Consider the following 21,244-nt stretch of genomic DNA (forward strand, 5'->3'; position numbering starts at 1 on the left):
TAATGAAAATCCTGACAGTGTGACATACATTTTTGTCACATTATACATATACAGTACACATACATGTGTTTGTGAGTTGTACAAGGTCTCATTCATACTTATGTCTTTTTATTTTGGTGTGGTGACCCAACCATATATAACAATAACATTCTCCAGTAAATAAATTATCTCTTTATTAAATTCCCGTGCTTGAATCACTTTGTTTTTAGATGGTGTCTCGCCCTGACACAGATCCTGGTGTTTTAATGAGCGCTCAGACAATTACTTCAGAATCTCATGGCACTACAACTACTACACACATTACCAAAGTAAGTCTTGATGGGATGTATATGTATAGCTTTTCAAGGTAGCACGTGCTAGCAGGTTCATTAACGAAGATGATTCTATGCCTTGGCTGTCAATATTTTCTCCTCTTAACTTCATCGGTTTTCTAACATACTAAAATAGCACAGCACATGGCGGATATTCACTTCATAAATGAGGCATTTTTTTTACTTTGAACTGTAATGGTACTGAAGACTTTGGCAGTTCCACACTCAGCTGTTATAAAAGCAAAGAAACAGGAACACTAAAATTCAGTCATGGGTAGAATGACATGGGTTACAAGTTATGCAACTCTTACTGTTTTATATGTACGTATACATATTTCTTAACATACGATAGCTGATTAAGTTGACTAACTACACGTACATCATTTACCATTTCTCACAATTACATTCATACCAATTCATATATGCTTCTGTTTCAAGGTCACTCCTCATGCCTTTCATGCCAGACCTATTCATATGACATTTTTAGTTATGTACCAGATTTATGGTAAAGCTATGTAGACTGCTACAAATATCCGTATGCATCAATTACTTTGATATAGAATCATTTTAGAAAGTGGTGTTTTATTTAAAAAGCTTGTGTCTGTTTATAATTAAAGTATAAATAAAAGCATTCTTTTTAAGGAGGAATTGGAACACCTGCTAGTTTTTTTTTTTTTTTTTGCTGTCTGTGCCCCTGTTAGGGAAGCTCAACAGTTTTTGTTTACCATTATCATTGAAAGGGAAAAAATAAGTCGCACATTTTGAGCTGCCCTAGAAATGTAATGGAAGGAAAATCTTCCAATTAGGACACTAGTTCAGGTGACCTGGGGGTTCCCCAAAGTATTCCCTTAATTTACAGGAATTTTCTCTTGCTTCCTGTTTTGGCTATAGGACAGGAAGTGAAGGTAAATCTCCCCATTTGGACACTGATGGCAAAAAAATAAAACTGACAGCGTTTTAGCCCTCATTTTCTAAAATGAAAAGTTGTGCCCATAGTTCTAATTGAATTCAGTAGATTGGCATTCAGTGGCAGAATTTCCAAGGATGCAGGGGTTTGCTGATACCCACAGGCATGTCTGGCTGAGTGGGGCCTAGGCTGCTGCACATTTCCTTCGGTATGCATTGATCGTAGAGTCCTATAAATTACTTGCAGTGATATTTCTAATCTCTGGACCTGCAGTCAAGCCTATATGCATTACCATATAAGAGACAATTCCATAGCTCAGCTGACCAACCAAATTAACCTGTCTAACCGTCTGTTAAAAGCAGGGGTTTAGTTAGCACACATTTGCAAACGCATGTGAAAGCTGCAAGGCCTCGTCACGGCACCCTGCGTTGCTTGCAGTCCTATAACACTACAAATTTATAAGCGTCTCCACAGTGGAAGCGCCTGCATGGAATGGATAGATGTGGGACAGGTGCCTGGAGACTGCCCAAGCCCCCTTAAAGGAACAGGAGCACACTGGACACCCAGCAAGCGCACAATGGCAGCGAAAGGTGCCCAGTGTGTCCCCAGACCATATAATGTCTTTGTTTTATATGTATATGCCCTCCATGGGCTCCTCACTGTGAAGGCCAGTTATGGGTGTGGGCAGTGGCCAGTTTTTTTTTTTTTTTTACTATATGCATTACCAGCTGCATTTCTTTACCACAGCAGCAAATTGATTTTGGCAAAAGGAAAAACTGAAGCACACCTAAAGCATTTGTATACATATACTATGTCAGCTCTGGGTTTATACCTACGTCTGATCAAGCACTGTGCTTTTAATGACACAATTATACATTTTAAACACCTGTTTTTTTTTGTTTTTTTTTTGTTTTTTTTTATATAGTATTATTGTTATGCCCATATTTGCTTTTTTAAATAAGGGTTGAGGAAAAGCTACCTCAGATATTCCAACATTACTTAGTCACTCTATATGTTTAAAGAACTGTAAAAAGCATTGCCTGCATGTTGGCAGGAGCGCCTTATATCCGTGCATATTCAGAAACACGCAACATGCAAAAAACAGCACTTCAGATATGTTTTTTCTTGCCATGAAATCATTGTCTTTTTAGATATAAAACCTAATTGCTTTGCACAAACAACATTTTTTGATTAGTCTGGCGAATTTTATCTAAGGTTGGATCAAATTAGTTAAGAGCAATTTTGTGATCATTCATACTGGCTAGAGTAGCCGCAGAAATAACTACTTTGATAGTCTTTTTTTTTTTATCCTATTGAATATTCAGAGAGCATGTTTAAATACAGGAAGCACATTCAGTGTATAAAATAAGGGGTCTTCAAAGCTTTTCATCCAATTAACTATGCGGGCTTATCTCATTAAAACTATTTTGGAATGCTAGTATGTAAGACTAATAAATGTGGGCATTAAAAGAGAATTATAGGAATCCTCTTTTTTTTAAGTAATTATACAGATACCACTCATTTAAGGACTTATCTGTTTAATGACCACTTGGACTTACGACCAGCTCTCCCCACCCAAACAACGTGCTATACATCATTGTATTGTACAGTACAGAATTTTCATTTGTGTTCTGTACTTATGCAAATTAAAATGATGTTATTGAGCGGGAGTTTTGTGTTTTAGACCTTTTTTTCACAATACAGTACAGTAGTTAAGAATGCTTAAAATATTGATTACTTGTGGCTCCTCATTTAATGACTAATTTGTTTAATGACCTGGTCGTTGGAACGGAACCTGGTCATTAAGTGAGGAGTACCTGTATTTACATATGTGGATGCTGCATTTGTCCACCGCCGGCTCTAACACTGAGAACCGAGCGATCAAGCATCACTGATCGCTCGGTTCTCAGGGTTCCCTGAGCAGAGAGCTGGTGACTGTCAATCAGCAGCTCTCAATTGTGCAGGAGTGGGTGACTCGCTGAGAGGCTGGGCCGGGTGCCAGTCCAGGCACGTGGACGGATCCTAACCAGATGGTTGCAATCTTGCCTGAACCTGGACCGGCTCTGTGATGTCAGCCGACATCAGGCTTCAGAACAAACTGCACTCCTGTGATCCACAGGAGACGTGCAGCCTAACAAGCTTTGACTGTACTACTCCTTTAAAAATGTCAGCATAAGATTTAGGATTTAAATGCATAATGGTCTGTATTTAGTAAGATATCCTTCAGTAAACACCTTTTTCTGAAAAGCAAAAATTACTTTACACAAAGGCAAGCTCCAGTTTATTTTATAATAGAAAAGGGGAGGGATACTATATTTACTGCTATTCACGGTGACAAAAAAATAAAAATAGTTGGACCCTTAGGAATTACCTTGATTTTTAAATAAATTGCTTCTAAAATGTGGTCTGACCAATACCTGAATTGTTATACTGTATATATTTTAAAAATCAAAGCACAAACAATTTTACATTGTTGATTCCTTTTAAAATGAGTATTATAGCAATCGAAGGCCTTGAGGGAACAATATGCGAATGTTTGGCAGTTGAATTTTTTTGTATTTCTTTCAATGAGATTAGATTAGAGGTGTGAACAGAATTAGCTTACAGGAGTGGGCTTCTTGCAAAGAACATATGCAGTGACAAGAATGTGGCATACGCTACTGATATAAGTGGGGGGGGGGGGGGGGAGACACTAATGGTCCATTCAAACCAGAGTGCTCTGCTGTGTTTTTAAAGCAGACGCAATATGCTGCTCATTAACGTGCATTGTGCACCAGAAGGGACCAAAAGTCATCTTCCTGGCACAGTGCACGGTAATGCATTATCCTGTATTGATGTACACTGCAACGCAGATGTTCTGAAAAGGTGCATTGGTTGCTGTAAATGAATGCCATTGAAGCACACCAGTGGACATTACCACAGCGCAGTGGTACAAATGAGTCCTAAGTAACAGCAAAGAACATACCTTTAACTTGGCAAATACAGTATTTTTGTTCAGGTGTCTACTGTACGTAAAAGTATTTATAGGACACCATAGAAATGTAAAAGATGACCTCAAATTAAAATTTCTGGACAGTGTTCTATGAACAAGACACAAATAGAATCCTCCTTATGCAAAAATACAAAATGTTATTTCAAGGAGATAAAACACTTCACACACCACCAAAACCCATACCAGCCCTCACTACCATGGCATTGAGAAAATAATGAAACAGTCAAGAAAAATAGGAACTTGAAGAATATTTCTCTAAATTCTTTAAATGACACAAGAAATATTTGTGGATCATGATTATTGATTTATAATGCCACCTACATGAGTGGAATGCTAGGCTCAAACAAAAGCGGCACCTACAGGGTGGGCCTCTACTAGTGGCCCGATCCTCCATCTGCAAAGGTCCACTTAGTTATTCACAAAGCTGTACATATTGAAAAAAAATGATCACAGTCAATAACCAGAGGGATGGGTGCTGTGTCCTTCAATGAATGCAGAAAAAAGGCTTTTCCTGTAAAGACACAAACTAAAATTTTCTTTATTTAAGCACACAGCAGAGGTCATTGGAAGATACTAACTGTTGTCCCAAAGCATCTACTGAGTAGTGGGAAAAGTAAACGACACAATATTCCATATTAGCACATACCATACACTGCCACCTGTAAGGCATTGTGACAAAGCAAGCATCTGTGGATGCAGAAACATTGATTTTTTATTTTTTTTTAAAGCCTAGTGAAAGTGCAATCTGACAACCAGGTGGCCTTTTTGTCATCTGGCACTCATCTCCTAGGATTGCAAGAAGCCCAAGACATGCTAACTGCGCTAGAGGAATGAGCCATAACAGGAAAAGGTGACTGATGCCTTATGGCATACTATGACCACAAAAAGCAAATCCATTTTAGGAAAAGAAACTGTAGCAGAAAGGTAAACACATCAGCCCTGAAAACAAACATCAGATGAAGAACTACCTTGTCCCTGTGCAAAACCAAAATAGAGGCTTGCATAACCAGGCCACTTTTTATTTGTGTACCTCGTGTTTTAGATGCAGTGCCAGAAGATCCATATCTAGTGTCACCACTTCACTTCTGCTGAAAGGACTTGTGGATGCAGAGATCCCTCTTCTTGATCCAGTCTGTCAGCTTAGATTAGTCTACTCCCAGAATGTAAATTGTGGGTAGAGCTGCAACATCGTTTTCTATTCAGCCAAGAATGTAAGTCCATTAGTACCGTTGCTGGGCTTTTTGTTCCTTCCTGACCCATATGAGGTGACCCCATAGAAGATTGGTCACATACAAAAGACACAGCTTGATTTCCGGTAGTTTCAGAACATTGATCAGTAACCAGGTTTCCTCCAGCTACTACAACCCCTGTGCTGACAGCTGTCCTGTTACCTCTCCTCAGCATTTCTAGTCATGATACACTAATGAAGAAGTAGAAACCATTTTCTGTCTTAACAGTTGGGAACGAAGCCTTCACACCAGCAAGGTCTTGACAGAATCTCTGAAGAATTTGAGTATCATGTTGACCATACCAAAAAGCCCCAAATGAAGAAACATACAGGAGGTGCAGATTGATTCTCATTTGCAAGAAATGCCTCGGCCTAAAATGTATCCAGAATCAGGCCCACGTATCCAGGCAGACAAATGGAGATAGCGACTACTACTTTAAGTTCAAGACGCAGCCGAACTCCAAGGTGCAAACGACAACCTCCACATTATTTTAAGCACAGAAATTCACCCAGAGTAGAAGGATGTCCAGATAACCCACAATGGAGATCCCACATTGTCTCAGCAAGGCCAGAATCAGAGGCAGCACTTTAAATACTAGAGGGGCCAATGCGAGCGCTACAGATTAGATGTAAAATGTAGAAATAGTCGGTGGAGAGGACAAATTGGGACATGCAATTGCACATCCTTGACGTCAATGGATGCCAGAAAACCCCCCTGGTTTAGAGATGCCACCACTGTGCAAGTTACTTTCATCTTGAATTTTTACAAATTGACAAAATGCTTAGAAATCAGGGGGGTGGCATGCAGTGCTGCATAAAACATGTATTTAAAACTATGGATCAGTTGCTCAGCTAGCTCCACATAGAGAGGACATCCCTGATGCAAAGTTTTGCCCACTTAGTAAACCTCTGGAACACCAAGGTTGTGGCTAAAATGGGCTAAAAGGCAGATCAAGAGACTGTGAAATGGACCTCATGATAGAATCTGCCTTCCTGTCTGGAGTAGGGGGGGTGGCACCAATGGAATCACTAGTGATGGGAGTCCATGGCCATGCAGTGATTGCTGACACCTGCAGCATCTCTCCCCGCAGCCTGTATAACAGAGCTGACAGCCAAGGAAGCTTCCACTAGGACCTTCCTTGTCTCTAACCTGTTTTATGACAGACCACGCAGAGGAGCCTGTGAGGAAGAAAATACCCCTCCCTGCATGGAGCCACGCTGTATCTGAGGTCTGTGTTGAGATGGGGGAAATAAAAAAAATGAATAGTGGCATTTGTACATCTAGGGGGATGGGGTGGGGGGGAGATTATGGTGGCAGGGTAAAAGGCTTTACACTGGATGGGGGAAAGTGGGCTTGTGCTCAAATTGGGATGTCAATCCTGTCAAGGATGGGGCTATGGGGGTTGGAAAAGAACTCTGTACTGGGGGAGGAAAGAGCTTTGGGGGGAAAAGGGGGGGAGTCATTTTTGGTTTAAAGTGGCCAGTGAGATGTGCATTCCTGAACCCTTCCTTTGGCACATAGCCACTTAGCCTGATCCTTCAATGTGTACACTGTGCACGCCTGAACCCTGCACCTTGTACATAACGCAATCCTGAACTCTGCACCCTGTGAGTAGGGCACTCCTGAATGCTGTATATAGCACACTCCTGAACTCTGCACGTAACTGTATGTAGCACCCTCCTGGATTCTGCATGCTGTAAGTGGCACACTCCTGAATGCTCTATTCTGTATGTAGTACACTCCTGGTATTTAATGGCCCTTTAGGATTCTCCCACTCAGTTTGGCCACACCCACCATTTTCTGTGGCATGCTCTCCTGCCCCACACGCATTTTGTGTATTGGAATTGTTTTCTCACACCTATGATTGCCCCCTTTTCAAAATGTATTCAATCTTGCTGACTGTACAGCAAGCAAATTTTGCCTTGCTAGTGCAGCCATACAGACAAACATAAATGTATGTGTGTGCAAGAGATTTCCAGCTTACACTATTGTAATTTGTTGTATTTGACCATTTTTACATCAATACTATTTCCAGAAAAGCACTTTTATTTTTTATTTATTTAAGAAACCAATATTTAGTAAAATTATTATGCACAGGTTATAACGTGCAAGTATAATTCTTATTAGTTGCCAAGGGGAATACAAATCTATGCTCCTAATAATAAAATAATAATGAAAATAATCGATTTTCATTACTGAATATTTTATATATATTTACAAGTAAAAATGTGTCGGTTAGCAATCCTTAAACATGTTGGGTTTAGGGATCAATACAAATATTGATAGAGCTTTTGGTATGGTTACTGTTTAAAATGAGTTCACATATTTTTACTTATTTAATTAATTAAAATAGCTTTGGAATGTGGTGATTTACCGATTTTGTTATTTAGGATGGCACTGCCAGAAAAGGAAGTTAATTTTAAACACCGTGCAGGAAAGAAACTACACAAGCACTCAGTTTACATATAGACTTGTTTCAATTACCTTGCTTAGGCATATTGCACATTATGTCTTATCTATGCCTGTACAGAATGTTCCTGAGCATGAAACATCCTGACTAGCAGAAATGAATGGTTGGGATTGATAAGGGCCTAGGGATATTTCTTGCATAAACAGATGTTTGATACCTTTTATTTCATGGGTTATTTTTTCATTTCTGCCTAGACTGTGAAAGGAGGCATTTCAGAGACCAGAATTGAAAAGCGTATAGTAATTACTGGAGATGCTGACATCGACCATGATCAGGTAAAAGAAATCATCTGTATAGATTTACCAGGGTGCTGGATTCTTCCAGTAGTGCTGTTCATCTAATTCAAAAGAAGCACAAAAGTCATACTTGGCCATTTTGCTTTTTAATTATTGGGGTACATTGATGATTGTGTTATTTTAAAGATCTGTCGCTATTCCCTGGCAAACCATAAATTAAGATTTTATTTTTTATTTTTTTGATACTGTTTGTAGCTATCTCTAAGGCAACAAAGGGCTAAGCATCAACTTTTGCGTTGCTTCAACATGTAAATTTTTAAATAATTCATGTTTAATTGTCTATCTGCATTTGTAAACTGTGTAAATTTTCTCATTAATATCCACCTTGCCACTGATCATGCATGTTCCACCCCCCTTTTTTGTTTCCGCCCTTCCCTTTTTGGTTCTTCTTGCGTTAGGCGCTGGCTCAGGCAATAAAAGAGGCCAAAGAGCAGCACCCTGACATGTCAGTGACCAAAGTAGTGGTACATAAAGAGACAGAAATCACACCTGAAGATGGGGAGGATTGACCACAGGTAAGAAGCATCCATGGCTTTCCCGGAAAAGCTGCAGACTGGCATGTGCAAGAAGCATCTTCCCTTTTGCTTACTGTTGAAAAACCCAAATGTTCTCTTTTACTTGCATGGACCAAGTGTGCTTATAAAAAAAATATATAATTAGAAATTTTATGCATGCATTTCCACTATTCTGCTTTTTTAACAGCTAATACACCCTATTAAAAAGGCAGTTAAGGATAAATATCTTAAGGATAAATTAAAAGGGGTTTCTACATTGGTTATATAGTATGCTAATTCCTTCCTTCATGTGAATGACTAGATTTAAGTGTTTCTGTCACAAAAAAAAATGACTTCCTTTTTTGTTTTTTCCTTCATAGTTGTGTGTGTGTGTGTGTATCATTTGAACCTTGCCATTAAATATGAAAATGTAGGGAAGTGTCTACTTACAGAATGTGTCAGTTGCAAGCTATTAACATTTATTGCAACTGTGATATGAACTTGGAACCAATAAGTGTATCTAGACCGACCACAATTGATTATTACAGTTTTAGAATATCTCATGCAGTACAAGTAGAACAGTTAAATTGGGCTCCAATGTAATCCTTTAAAAGTTAGTGTTTCTGCATATTGTATTTAGTAACAGGAAGAGGTCCTCCTGCACTTTTATGTTCATTTTCTGTTTTTCCCAGAGCTAGAGCCCAACATTTCAGATTTTACCCAATGAAATATGGCATAACAGTTCAGCTATATGATGTGATAAGATACATCTTTAAATGGTCAGCATATATTCACAAAAGGCACAAAGATCTTAAACTGACCATAGATATGAAATAACAGATGCCTAATCCAGCTATTCCAATTCATAGAAAAATCAGTGATGCCAGTAGCATCTTCCCCACTCGTGTGCCTATCTCCCCCCCCATATAGAGGTATGAGTTTATGGTAACACCAGTTGCCACGAGGACTAGTCTCTTTAAAGCTAACTGCCCTCCTATTATTATTATTATTAGTCAGGATTTATATAGCGCCAACAGTTTGCGCAGCGCTTTACAATATGAGGGCAGACAGTACACTTACAATACAAATCAATACAGGAGGGATCAGAGGGCCCTGCTCGTTAGAGCTTACAATCTAGAAGGGAGGGTATCCTATGTCTATGAGCATGTTTCCAAAGACGATTTGAAATAGGCATCCCATTAAGGCCTTATCCTTTTCTGTTACCTAATAGATTGGTCAAAAAATAGATGTCAATTTATAGTCTAAACTGAACCAAATTTTTTTTTTTTTTAAAGTAAAAACTCACCATTTCACTTTTTTTTTTTTTCTTCTTCTTTTTTAAATGGGGGATTATACTTTTATATCTCTTGCCTGCTGCATACTCACAACTCAAGTCTAGCAAAATTTTGAAAAAAAAAAGTTAGGAAGAAAAATAACTGCCTTTTTAATCCGTAGTGTTTTCATATGGTATGGTTTTCATCTTCATGCAGTGTCCTGCCACTTTGTGTTTTCATGATCATTGAGCAGGAAAATTATAGCTGACTACTAGTACACAAAAGGCCTGATTTACTAAATTAAACCTCAAGCTGTGCCAGAGGAATTCACTCTTCTTTTGTAGACAATTTGGTAGATTATCTCTGTAATGTAGCTTATTATTGGTGATTTCTTTTATGCCAGGCTGTGGAGGGGGCAGGAGGAGCCTGGCTCAAGATCTCAGCAATACACTCAGGCATATGGGTGGATCCCGACTATTAGGGGGCATTCAGAGACTGGAGTGACTCGGTGACATCAGCTGACTCTGGGTCACAAAAAGTGCACTCCTGTGACTCACAATAGTAGTACGATTAAACAAGCTTTCACCATACTTCTCTTTTAAGGTAGAAGCAAAGGCACTCGCCCACCTTTTTAAATGTTGACTCGCCATTGTTCTTATATTTCCTGTTTATAGTTTCTGAAACATTTTTTATGTAAATACATCTATTTTACTTTTCCAAGCAGTCATCTGACCAACAAGCTCCAGTGAGTGTGTCTGCCTATTGAGGACTGACAGTGCAGCTGAATTCTTCGCAGTCAAGTCTGGCATTCATAACTATTGTTGGCCCTGAAAGAATTTGCATCCACACACAGACACTCTTGCTGGAGCTTAAAGCTCAACTGACCATTTAGAAAAGGAAAAAAAAAGATATGTACATTAAGACTTATAAATTTTTTGCAGATAATATAAGTGCAGTGGGGAGGCAAAATTTAAAAGGTGGATCTTTGTATTGGCTTTTCTTCTACTTTTATCATATTTTACACAAAATATATTGTTAAATTAACATATATGATGGCATGAAAAAGAAGTGGCACCTTTACAAACCCAATTACATTTAAAGCCATATACATATACATTGACCTCTATTTGCACATGCCAACAGAAGAATTATGCTATCTAGCATAGCAAAGTTGTGTGCCTCAAGTACTTGTGTGGGAGCATAGCCTTTACATTGTTTTTTTTTCCATTCACAAAAAAAAAGCCATGGCCCATTCTAAGAATTTTTGAGAGTCTCACAGAGTAACTCTATCCCCACACAGACCCCAATAACATGCAATGCAGGAGAACAGACATGGTTAATTATGTTAAAAATTATTCCACAGCCCCTTTCTAAATATCACAAAGCAGGGAGAACATGCATTTTGAGGGGAGAGCCCCTGATCGGCTCTGAGGAAGAGGGCATTTCCCCTCAACGCATCAGCCATCTGGAAGGTGCTGGACATGATCCCGGTGACCTGACTGCTTTGTGTTCATTATGGACTTTAGAAACGCTTTTATAATTGACTCGTTTGAGTATATTTTTCTATATATTCTTTTTATACCAATAAACACTTTATGTAATGCGCAAGGTTGGCGCGCATTCTTTCTTCTTTTTTTTATTTATTTATTTTTTCTATGGAGTAAACCCGATTCCCCGCTGGAGTACTAGCCCATGAAAGCTTACAGAGAGTTTTATTTCAAACATTATTCTCAAACTAGTTTTCCAAGATCCATGGCTTCAGATTTCCAAAGAACCATTGGAATTGCCCTTTGCAACAGAAAAGTATCTGGATGTTAAAGGCGATGCAAGAACGTATTAGACACATATAATCATGAGAAGGATCAGCAGTAAAATAGACTCAATTGTTAAAATAGTTGTAAACCAAGTAACAAAATGTTATATATTGCAATCAATACTTAAAGGGTGTAACCAAGGCCAACTCAAACATGACACACAGTATATATGATTAAAAAGGAAAGGAAATGTCGGTCGCACAGATAGAAATTGAGTCCCAAGTGGGGTCAGTGTAATATATGTCAAGCATTTCTTTCATTTAATTTTGATTATTATGGCTTCCAGCCAGTGAACACCCAACATTCAGTATCTCAATTTTTTTCAATACAGAAAATATTGACTGAAAAGTATGTCCATGTACAGTATAGTATACATTCAATCCTTGGTTGGGGCTCCTTTTGCATATTTTTCAGTAAGCCAACATTTCTGTATTAAAAATCCTTTATTTTATTGGTCTTATGTAATAATCAAATTTTTTTGAGATACTAAATGTTGTATGTTCACTAGCTGTAAGCCATAATCGTCAAAATTAAAGAAAGAAATGCTTGAAATGTATCACTCTGTGTAACGCATCTATATAAAATATAAGCGTTTCACTTTTTTAATTTAATTACTGAAATAAACTTTTTGATGATATTCTAATGTTATGAGATGCACCTGCATATGATAGTCTGTCACCAGCAAAAGTGGCAGAGGGTTGAAACAAACAATTTTAACTGTTTCAAGACTTTGGGCGTGCTACACACGGCCAAAAATGAATCATCATTGTACACATAATGTGCATCATGTCCAGTTGCTCTGCCCTACTTCTGAGATCCCCCTAGCCACTCCCCCCCCCCCCCCCATATCCAGGGTTCAGCTCACTCATTGTTTATAAATAACACTTGCTTAAAAGATACATTGTAACATAATGTTTTGTATCTTACTGTTTATTCATCTGCAGATCAAAGCAATGAACTTAGATCTGCAAATGACATCAAGAAGCAAGTAAAACATTTTTTTAATAAAGGGTAAAATAGAGTAACAATTTATTAAACCTTTGTTTACTCTAATCAGCCATGATTACCTCCTTATTCTCCTTCTACCTTCAACTATTATTTTCCTTATGATTTTGTATTTCATTAACCATTAATATTTTTAAAAAAAATAGTTTTGTGAATTATTTTTACACATTTAACATAAATTAACACATTTTTTAAAAAAGCGCAAACTTAATTTGAAAAAAGAAACACTATTTCATTTGTAAAAAAACTTTGCAATGCTTTGTACCAGAATCATAATTTTAGTGTGATTTTAAACAGGACAAATTACAGAATTAAATATACACTTTTTTTGTGCTTTAACTCTATTTTTTTAACTAACACTGCTATATATATATATATATATATATATATATATATATATATATATATATATATATATATATATATATATATATATATATATATTATGAGAATACAATTGCTCGGAGGGATTCCCCCCCATCAACACTGACTGTGTTGATGGAGGAATTTCTCTGTCTATGGCCGACCTTAATCTACTAATTCATCTATAACTACCCTCTCCGCTGACTGTTCTGCTGTCCAATGGTGGCTACGTTGCTCCTCCATAGATGCAGTGAAGTATTGACTGTAGCCACCCTAAGACAGGATGTGTGTAAATAGTCGATCACTAGATGAAAGTAAAGGAATAAAAGTTTGAAAAAACAGAAAACAAATGCAGCCACTGTATCTAATAATTGGCAAGTGACAATATATTACAATTTTGTTTTAGGATCTAATTGTGCTTTAATGTGGTGGTTGCATTAGTTTTCTTCTTTTTTTTTGGGCCTAAGTGCATTTTCTGCGAGTACATAAAAATATCTGTTAACTAAAAAAAATACCTGTTGCAATAACTAAAGAAGAAAAAAATCTACTTTTATCTGTACATTTACTACAGTTAAAAGTTACTGTAAATAAGTATACTTTATTTTTTATTTCTCATCTAAAATTTAACTAACATTATGATTCTGGTATAAGAAGGGAAATTCTGTGATGAATAGCTCAGAGAGACCATGATATTTGTGAATAAGGGTAACAAATTGGGAGAGAGAGAAGAGTAGAAAAGGAAAGATGTAGTGTAAGAAGAGACAGAGAGATTTTCTTATGGCATGGTCTGTTTTTGGCAGTATCTGTGCTGTATTTACATAAATCCTGGCAAAGGTGGGGAAGTGGCAATAGGGGAGAACAATAGAGCCTGCTATGTGTGCCTTGTGTACATTGATCATATTTTGTGGGTATGGGAAGCATGGGCAAGGTTCACAGCTGGTTATGGACTGATGAGCTGTAATATATTTTTGTTTTTGGGGGGTGAATAGGTTTTAAACTACTTTTTTTTTTTTTTTTTTTTACTTCAGGGTAGCAATACTAAGTAATTTTAAGTTGATATCGTATATGTTCAAATAAAAAACAGCTGCACAACAGGATCTGTAAAGTCCATCTGTAGTAAAAAGCAGCAGACATTACACATTGTTAAACACACTGTTAACCTCTTGATTGCCCCCAGATGTTAATCCCTTCCCAGCCAGTGTCATTAGTACAGTGACCATGCATATTATTAGCACCGATCACTGTATTGGTGTCACTGAAGATGTCCAGTCCCACAGAATATATATATATATATATATATATATATATATATATATTATACCATTGCTTGGCTATATAACTCTAGCGCAAACCAATTAATATAGACTTATTGGGATGTGTTTTGTTTTTTGTTTTTTTTGTTTTTACAAAAGACATGTAGCAGAATACATTTATGAAAAAAAAATTTTTTTAATTTAATAAGCCTTATAGCAGAAAGAAAAAAATATAGTTTTTTTTGGGGGGTTGTTTTCCAAGTTGTGATTAAATGCCCCCTAAAGAAATTCTATTTTGTGTGAAAAAATAATATAAATTTCATTTGGGTATAATGTTACCTGACCGCGCAATTGCCAGTTAACTGCTTAAGGACTGCCTCACGCCGATATACGTCGGCAGAATGGCACGGCTGGGCACAATCACGTACCTGTACCTGGCTCTTTAAGTGCCCAGCCGTGCCTGAGCTCCGTGACTGTGGCCGCAGGACCAGCAGACCCGATTGCCGCTTGTGTCCCACGATCGGGTCACAGAGCTGAAGAACGAGGAGAGGTCTGTGTAAACAAACCTCTCCCCGTGCTTCCTACTGTGGCTGTCACCGATCGTCTGTTCCCTGTTATAGGGAAAGATGATCAGTGACATCACATGCCAGGTCACGCCCCCTACAATAAAAAAAAAACGCGTAACGTCACACATAACTCCTACACTGCCCCCTAGTGGTTAACTCCTTCACTGCCAGTGTCATTTACACAGGAATGAGTGCGTTTAAATAGCACTGATTGCTGTATAAATGGCAATGGTCTCAAAAATGTCTGATGTGTCCGCCATAATGTCGCAGTCGCAATAAAAATCGCTGATCGCCGCCATTACTAGTAAAAAAAAAAAATTAATAAAAATACTATAAAACTATCCCCTATTTTGTAAACGCTATAACTTTTGGGCAAACCAATCAATCCCGAATTGCGTTTTTTTTTTTTTCCCAAAAAAATATGTAGAAGAATACGTATCAGCCTAAACTGAGGGTAAAAAAAAATGTTTTTTTATATATTTTTTGGGGATATTTAGCATAGCAAAAAGTAAAAAATAGTGCACTTTTTTCAAAATTGTCGCTCTATTTTGGTTTATAGCGCAAAAAATAAAAACCGTAGAGGTGATCAAATAACACCAAAAGAAAGCTCTATTTGTGGGGGGAAAAAAGGACGGTTTGGGAGCCACGTCGCACGACCACGCAATTGTCAGTTAAAGCAACGCAGTGCCGAATTGCAAAAAGGGGCTTGGTCTATTGCCTGCAAATTGGTCCGGGGCTTAAGTGGTTAAAGTAGCGCAGTGCCAAATGGCAACAAAACACCCTGGTCATCAGTGGGGTGAAGTCTTCTGGAGCCGAAGTGGTTATTTACTACTTTCAAGTTTTTCTCTATTATACAGTACAATTAGAAATTATACAACTTAGTCTGTGTTTAAAGTTTTGTTGTGTTTTTTTTTTTTGTTTGTTTTTTGCTGTGTGTATATATACTCTAACATTTTTTTGTTGGTGTAATAATCATTTTCAAATATTTAAAAAACCTGAAGTTGTGTTTGGCCTGACCATATCTGTGTTAACCCTCTGTCTGCATTTATCACATATTTAGTAACATGCTATTTAAACCAATCACTACATTGTGCTGTGGATGTAAAACAAACTCACGTGGCTGTGGTTTGGCTTTTATTTACTGTTCTGTGGGCATTTTATACTGCTGCTAAGTATATAATAAAGGAAAATGCATTAGATTTTTTTTTTCTGAGTGCATTTTTATTTACAACTGTTATATTTGAAAGCTATATTATTATTAAAATAGTTTCAGGGCTGCCAGTTTGTCAAATTTCTGCTAAAGATTCTCTGAGATGCTAGATTTATTTTCTCTGACTGTGATTTATCTAGAGTGAGAATGTTGATTTCCAACTGTGCTGTTATAACTGTTCCTTTCTTTTGCCTGCAGGAGTAATGTAGCTTGAAAGCAAGCTCAGACATGTACACCATTAGGAATACGAGCACCTCTGTGGAGCGACAGACAGAATCTGGCTGACTTCTGTCTGGGGAAAATTACAGTCCTGAAGGATTTAGCTTGACCATTTATAAAGACATCGGCAGACATATCTTCCCATTAAAAGCAATGCAGCTGAGCATAATTAAACCAGTATTGCATGAAGCAAGTAAAAAGACAGCAGTTTTTTTATTTTACATGTCTAAGTTTCCGGCTATATCTGCACGTTCACACACACACACACACACACACACCACAATACTATAATACGTGAACTTAAATGTAATGCATAAGCAGTCCATGCCTTCTTTTGAACAAAGTATAATTTGTTAGTTGGTAAGCCTTTGTTTACAAAAAGTAAAAAAAAAAAAAAAAAAAATTCAAATCCTAGAAGCTGTGTAGGTACAGAGTATTATGTTAGGATACACATTATACGTGCCAATAACACACTTTATTCGGTACACAACTTGAATACTTCATATGTTTGGTTTTATTACTATGACCCTATACAAATCCTTAAATCTTGTGAAACTATTTAAATGCTGAAAAAGTGTGCTTTCTATATTCAATTTAATTACAAATCGGGCAGTTATTATTTTAGTATTATAACTTGAAATCAAGATTTTTTTTTTTTTATATATATATGTTGCCAGCGTTGTTAAACCTAGATGTGTACATCATGTAAAGTTCCTTTAAAGAACACACATGTATGTCATTAGTTTACGTAAGAACAGAATTTTTTGGCATAACTTTTTTTTTTATTGTTTTGTTTATGTACTTGTCAGTGGCATACCTTTTTTATTTTAGAATCTACTCTTCATCTAATACCTAGCTGAGAGCCAAGCCTTAACCTGTACAGAAACCCCCCCACCTTATACATATACATATATATATATTTATATATATAGCGTTCCAAATCCTGCAAATAATTCCATTACACTGTCTGCTGCATCACACATGGCGAATGTTTGTTTGTTTCTGCATAGTGAAATAAAAATGACTAAAAACTGCATTGACTATGTTGGGGAAAAAAGTATTGTGCTTTTCTAATTTGCACCAGCCATGGTTTCCATTCAAAATAAACCACAGATGTAATTTCAAATCTCTTGGAAATCAATTGCGTTTTGCAGCTAATCAAATTAAAAATTAAGAAATTTTTATCTTGTGTTGATATTTGTTGACTTGCTTCTGAGCCTTTTTTTCTACTTTTTCTTTTCCTTTTTGAAAATGTATGTGCATCACTTTTTCACCTTTTTTTTATTTTTATTTTATTTTTATTTTTTTGAATGTACATTGTTTTTATTTATATAAATTCAGGACTAAAAAAATCGATAAAATGGTTTTAATTTTTTGTGCTGAAATATTACATATGAATATTTCATAAATGCAATTTGTAGCCAGCAGGTGCATCTCCCGACTACTTTGCACGTTTACCAGGTTACCAGAACTATTTCACACAGAAAAAAAATCTGCGTACATAAAATGAGAGCTGAAGCTCAGGGTGCACAAAGCTGCACTGCTCTGTACAGAGCTTCAACTGGAAAGACATGCTCTGAAATAAAAAGGAAAAAAAAAAGCCACTAGTGTGCTCTGTTTAAAAAAGTCTGTGCACCCTGTATGGAATGTTAGATTTTATGATACCGGGGATATACACTGATCAAAGTGTAAACCTTGTAGCAGTTTAAAGCTTTTGATTTGTAAATTAGTTATATAAAGTGCTCCAAATAAACAAGTGAAGCAATTTTTTCAATCACATCTTTGAGGTATGCCTTCCGCTTGGAACAATACATTAGAGGTCGACCGATATATCGGCCGGCCGATATATCGGCCGATATTTGCCGTTTTTTAAATAATCGGCATCGGCCGATTGTGTTGATAAAAAGCCGATTCTACAGCGGGACTTTGAAATGACTTCTGTAAGAAGTCAGTGTGAGTTGCCTGAGTCGTCATAGCAACACTTTCCTCCTCTCTGGGCAGACTGCTAAGAAAAGAACTAAATGATACAAAGTTTACACTTCTGAATGAATGAAGTCATCTCTGTGTAGAAGTTCTCAGTTTAACCATTTGAAGACTAAATCTTTTCTGACACTTGTTGCTTACAAGTAAAAATCCTGTATTTTCTGCCAGAAAATCACTTAGACCCCCCAAAAATTATATATATTTTTTTAGCAGAGATCCTAGGGAATAAAATAGCGATTGTTGCAATATTTTATGTCACACGGCATTTGCACAGAGGTCTTTCAAATGCATTTTTTTGGGAAAAAAATACACCATTTAAAAAATAAAAATAAAATAAAAACAGTAAAGTTAGCCCATTTTTTTTTTTTTTTGTCCAAAAGTTTTGACTACCTGTTTTTATTTAATATATAGGTTTTTTTTTTTTTTTTTAATCTAGATCATACATACAAGTAAACTGATTGGAGGTTTGTTTTGTTTAATAAATGTTTTTTTTTTTTTTAAAAGCCAGCAGCTACAAATACTGCAGCTGCTGACTTTTAAAATAGTGACACTTACCTGTCCAGCGCGCCCGCGATGTCGGCACCCGAAGCCGATCTCTAGATCGACACTCGAGTGCTGCCACCGCCATCTTGGGTATGGGAATCAGGAAATGGAGCCTTTCGGCTTAATTTCCCGGTTCCCTACTGCGCATGCGCGAGCCGCGCTGCGCAATGAGGACGGTCCCCGCTGCCTCTGGGAGCTGTGTGTTTCCCAGCAGGCAGCGGGGCACTTGCGGAAAGGGGCGTAATGTACGCCCCTTTCCGCAGAGAGCTAGCCCGGAAGTGGGTGCAGTTACCTGGATTATCCAGGTAACTGCACCCCCCTCCCCCCTGAAAGGTGCCAATTGTGGCGCCGGAGGGGGGGAGGAATCCGATGAGCGGAAGGTCCATTTTAGGGTGGACCTCCGCTTTAAGTGTAAGAAATTTTCTGTATCACTTATGAAGGCTGCTTTCACACTGGAGCGGGCAGGCGTTGATGGTAAAACGCAAGTTTTAGCGGCTCTTTACCATCATTTTAGCGGTGCTATTTGGCTGCTAGTGGGGCACATATAACCCAGCTAGCGGCCAAGGAAGAGGTTAAATGCGCCCATGAAGCACCGCTGCCAAATCGCATTGCATGCGCTTCGGCAGTGGTGCCCATTCATATCAATGGGCAGGAGTGGTGGAGGAGCGGTATACACCACTCCAAACGTGCTGCTTGCAGGACTTTTTTTTTTAAGATCCTGCCAGCGCATCGCCTCAGTGTGAAAGCACTCTGTCTTTCACACAGACTGCAGGGGAGCCATTTTGCAGGCACTTTACAGGCGCTATTTTTAGCCCAAAAGCGCCTTAAACGCCCCAGTGGGAAAGGTGTGTTAGATCAAGGAGGATTAAAAATAAAATCGGCCTAACATATCGGCCCAAAAAAAAAATCGGCATCATATATCGGCTATCGGCCGCCATGATTTCTAAATATCGGCATCGGCCAGAGAAAAACCCATATCGGTCGACCTCTACAATACATTGATTCTTTTAGGTGTTGAATAGAAGATTTCATGATTAACATTTTTTTCAGAACTGTAACCTGGTCTGTTAAATGTTTTGGTTCTGTCAGTAACGTCCCAGAGTGTGTATGAGGACGAAACAAGATCTTATGGGCCTATGGGCCAGGTCGATGCCTGCCTTGTGCTTGGCAAGTGAGAGCTGCCTTATGAGGTCGAACATGACCTTGTTAAAAAAAATAAAAATAAAATAAAAATGTGTTCATGAGTGGTATTACAATTGGATGCCATTCTAATAACTTATATAGTCTGGCCATTATAATGCTCTTTACTAGAACCAGTAGAGACTGTATACCATATCAAGTGGACCCACATACCATCACTCCATCTGTAATCAATGTATAGTGTTCTGAAATCACTGATGTATTTGTTCTTTTTTTTTTTTTTTTAAGAATAACTGGTTTTGGATAGTTTGCAGAGGGATTAGAATGGGTGTCAGTTTTTTTTTTTTGCCGTCTGTGACCCCATTAAGGAGATTTACCCTCTCTATTTGTCCTGTTTACCATTATCATTGAAACTAAAAGAAAATCACAAATTTTGGCTTGTCCCCAGAAAAGTAATAGAGGGGACATCTTCCAATGGGGGCACTAGTTATGGTGACCCTGGGGGTCCCCAAGAATTTCCAGGGATTTCCTTTCCTCCTTTCCCGTAGGACAGAAAGTGGAGGGAAATCTCTGCAATGGGACACAGGTGGCGAAAAAAATCTGATGGGTTATAACCCTCCCTTGTGCTATACAAAATGGGGGGAAAAAAATTTGCCTAGATTTCTACTTTAAGGTAAGCTGTTTATGGTGAGATTCAAACAGAATAAGGACTCATCATTGAACACTTTGTCCACACTCCATTGTCCATTTTTCCTTAGCCTTACATAAGGTCAGCTATTCTCTGTATCCGATTTGTTGTAAGAAATAAACATTTTGTATAGGAAATAAAAGTCCTGCTTCAAAAAAATCCATTGGGATGACTAGGGATAAGGTTTCAGACAGCAAGCGGCTGGTGTCAGTGAGCGGCGCACCAGATGTAACGTCATAGATCCCAGCCCTCTAAACTTCCTTTTCTGTCTATCACATGACCTGGAAAAAGGGCCACGCTCGAAGCACGTTGTCATGATGATAGCTCCACTTATCCGGCTTGCGTTTCACTTCAAGCTCCATCCGACCACCTGTGGGCCAAGCGTCTTTCCAGGATCTATGATGTCACATCCGGCGCACCACTCACTGAGACCGGCTGCTTGCTGTCTGTTGCCCTGCTACTAGTGGTGGGCTTCTCTGCACTACTT

General features: G+C 37.9%; 1 protein-coding gene across 23 annotated transcripts in view; it reads left to right on the top strand.

The window, feature by feature from the left end:
* EPB41L3 (erythrocyte membrane protein band 4.1 like 3) overlaps positions 1-17,585 on the top strand; it is a 332,589-nt gene extending 315,004 nt beyond the window's left edge. For 20 of the 23 annotated variants that reach the window (XM_077492490.1, XM_077492492.1, XM_077492489.1 and 17 more), the window contains 4 exons: positions 210-308; positions 8,104-8,184; positions 8,604-8,720; positions 16,383-17,585. In XM_077492490.1, the coding sequence (XP_077348616.1) occupies positions 210-308; positions 8,104-8,184; positions 8,604-8,714 (291 nt within the window). In that variant the 3' untranslated portion in view covers positions 8,715-8,720; positions 16,383-17,585. The remainder of the gene's footprint in view (positions 1-209; positions 309-8,103; positions 8,185-8,603; positions 8,721-16,382) is intronic. The other 3 variants (XM_077492495.1, XM_077492497.1, XM_077492499.1) reach the window with 3 other exon arrangements.
* The last annotated feature ends 3,659 nt before the right edge of the window (positions 17,586-21,244 follow it).

This window comes from Lithobates pipiens, unplaced genomic scaffold (assembly GCF_037356315.1).
Source record: "Lithobates pipiens isolate NorthernLeopardFrog02 unplaced genomic scaffold, aLitPip1_a1.2 Scaffold_19, whole genome shotgun sequence".
NCBI classification, from domain to species: domain Eukaryota; kingdom Metazoa; phylum Chordata; class Amphibia; order Anura; family Ranidae; genus Lithobates; species Lithobates pipiens.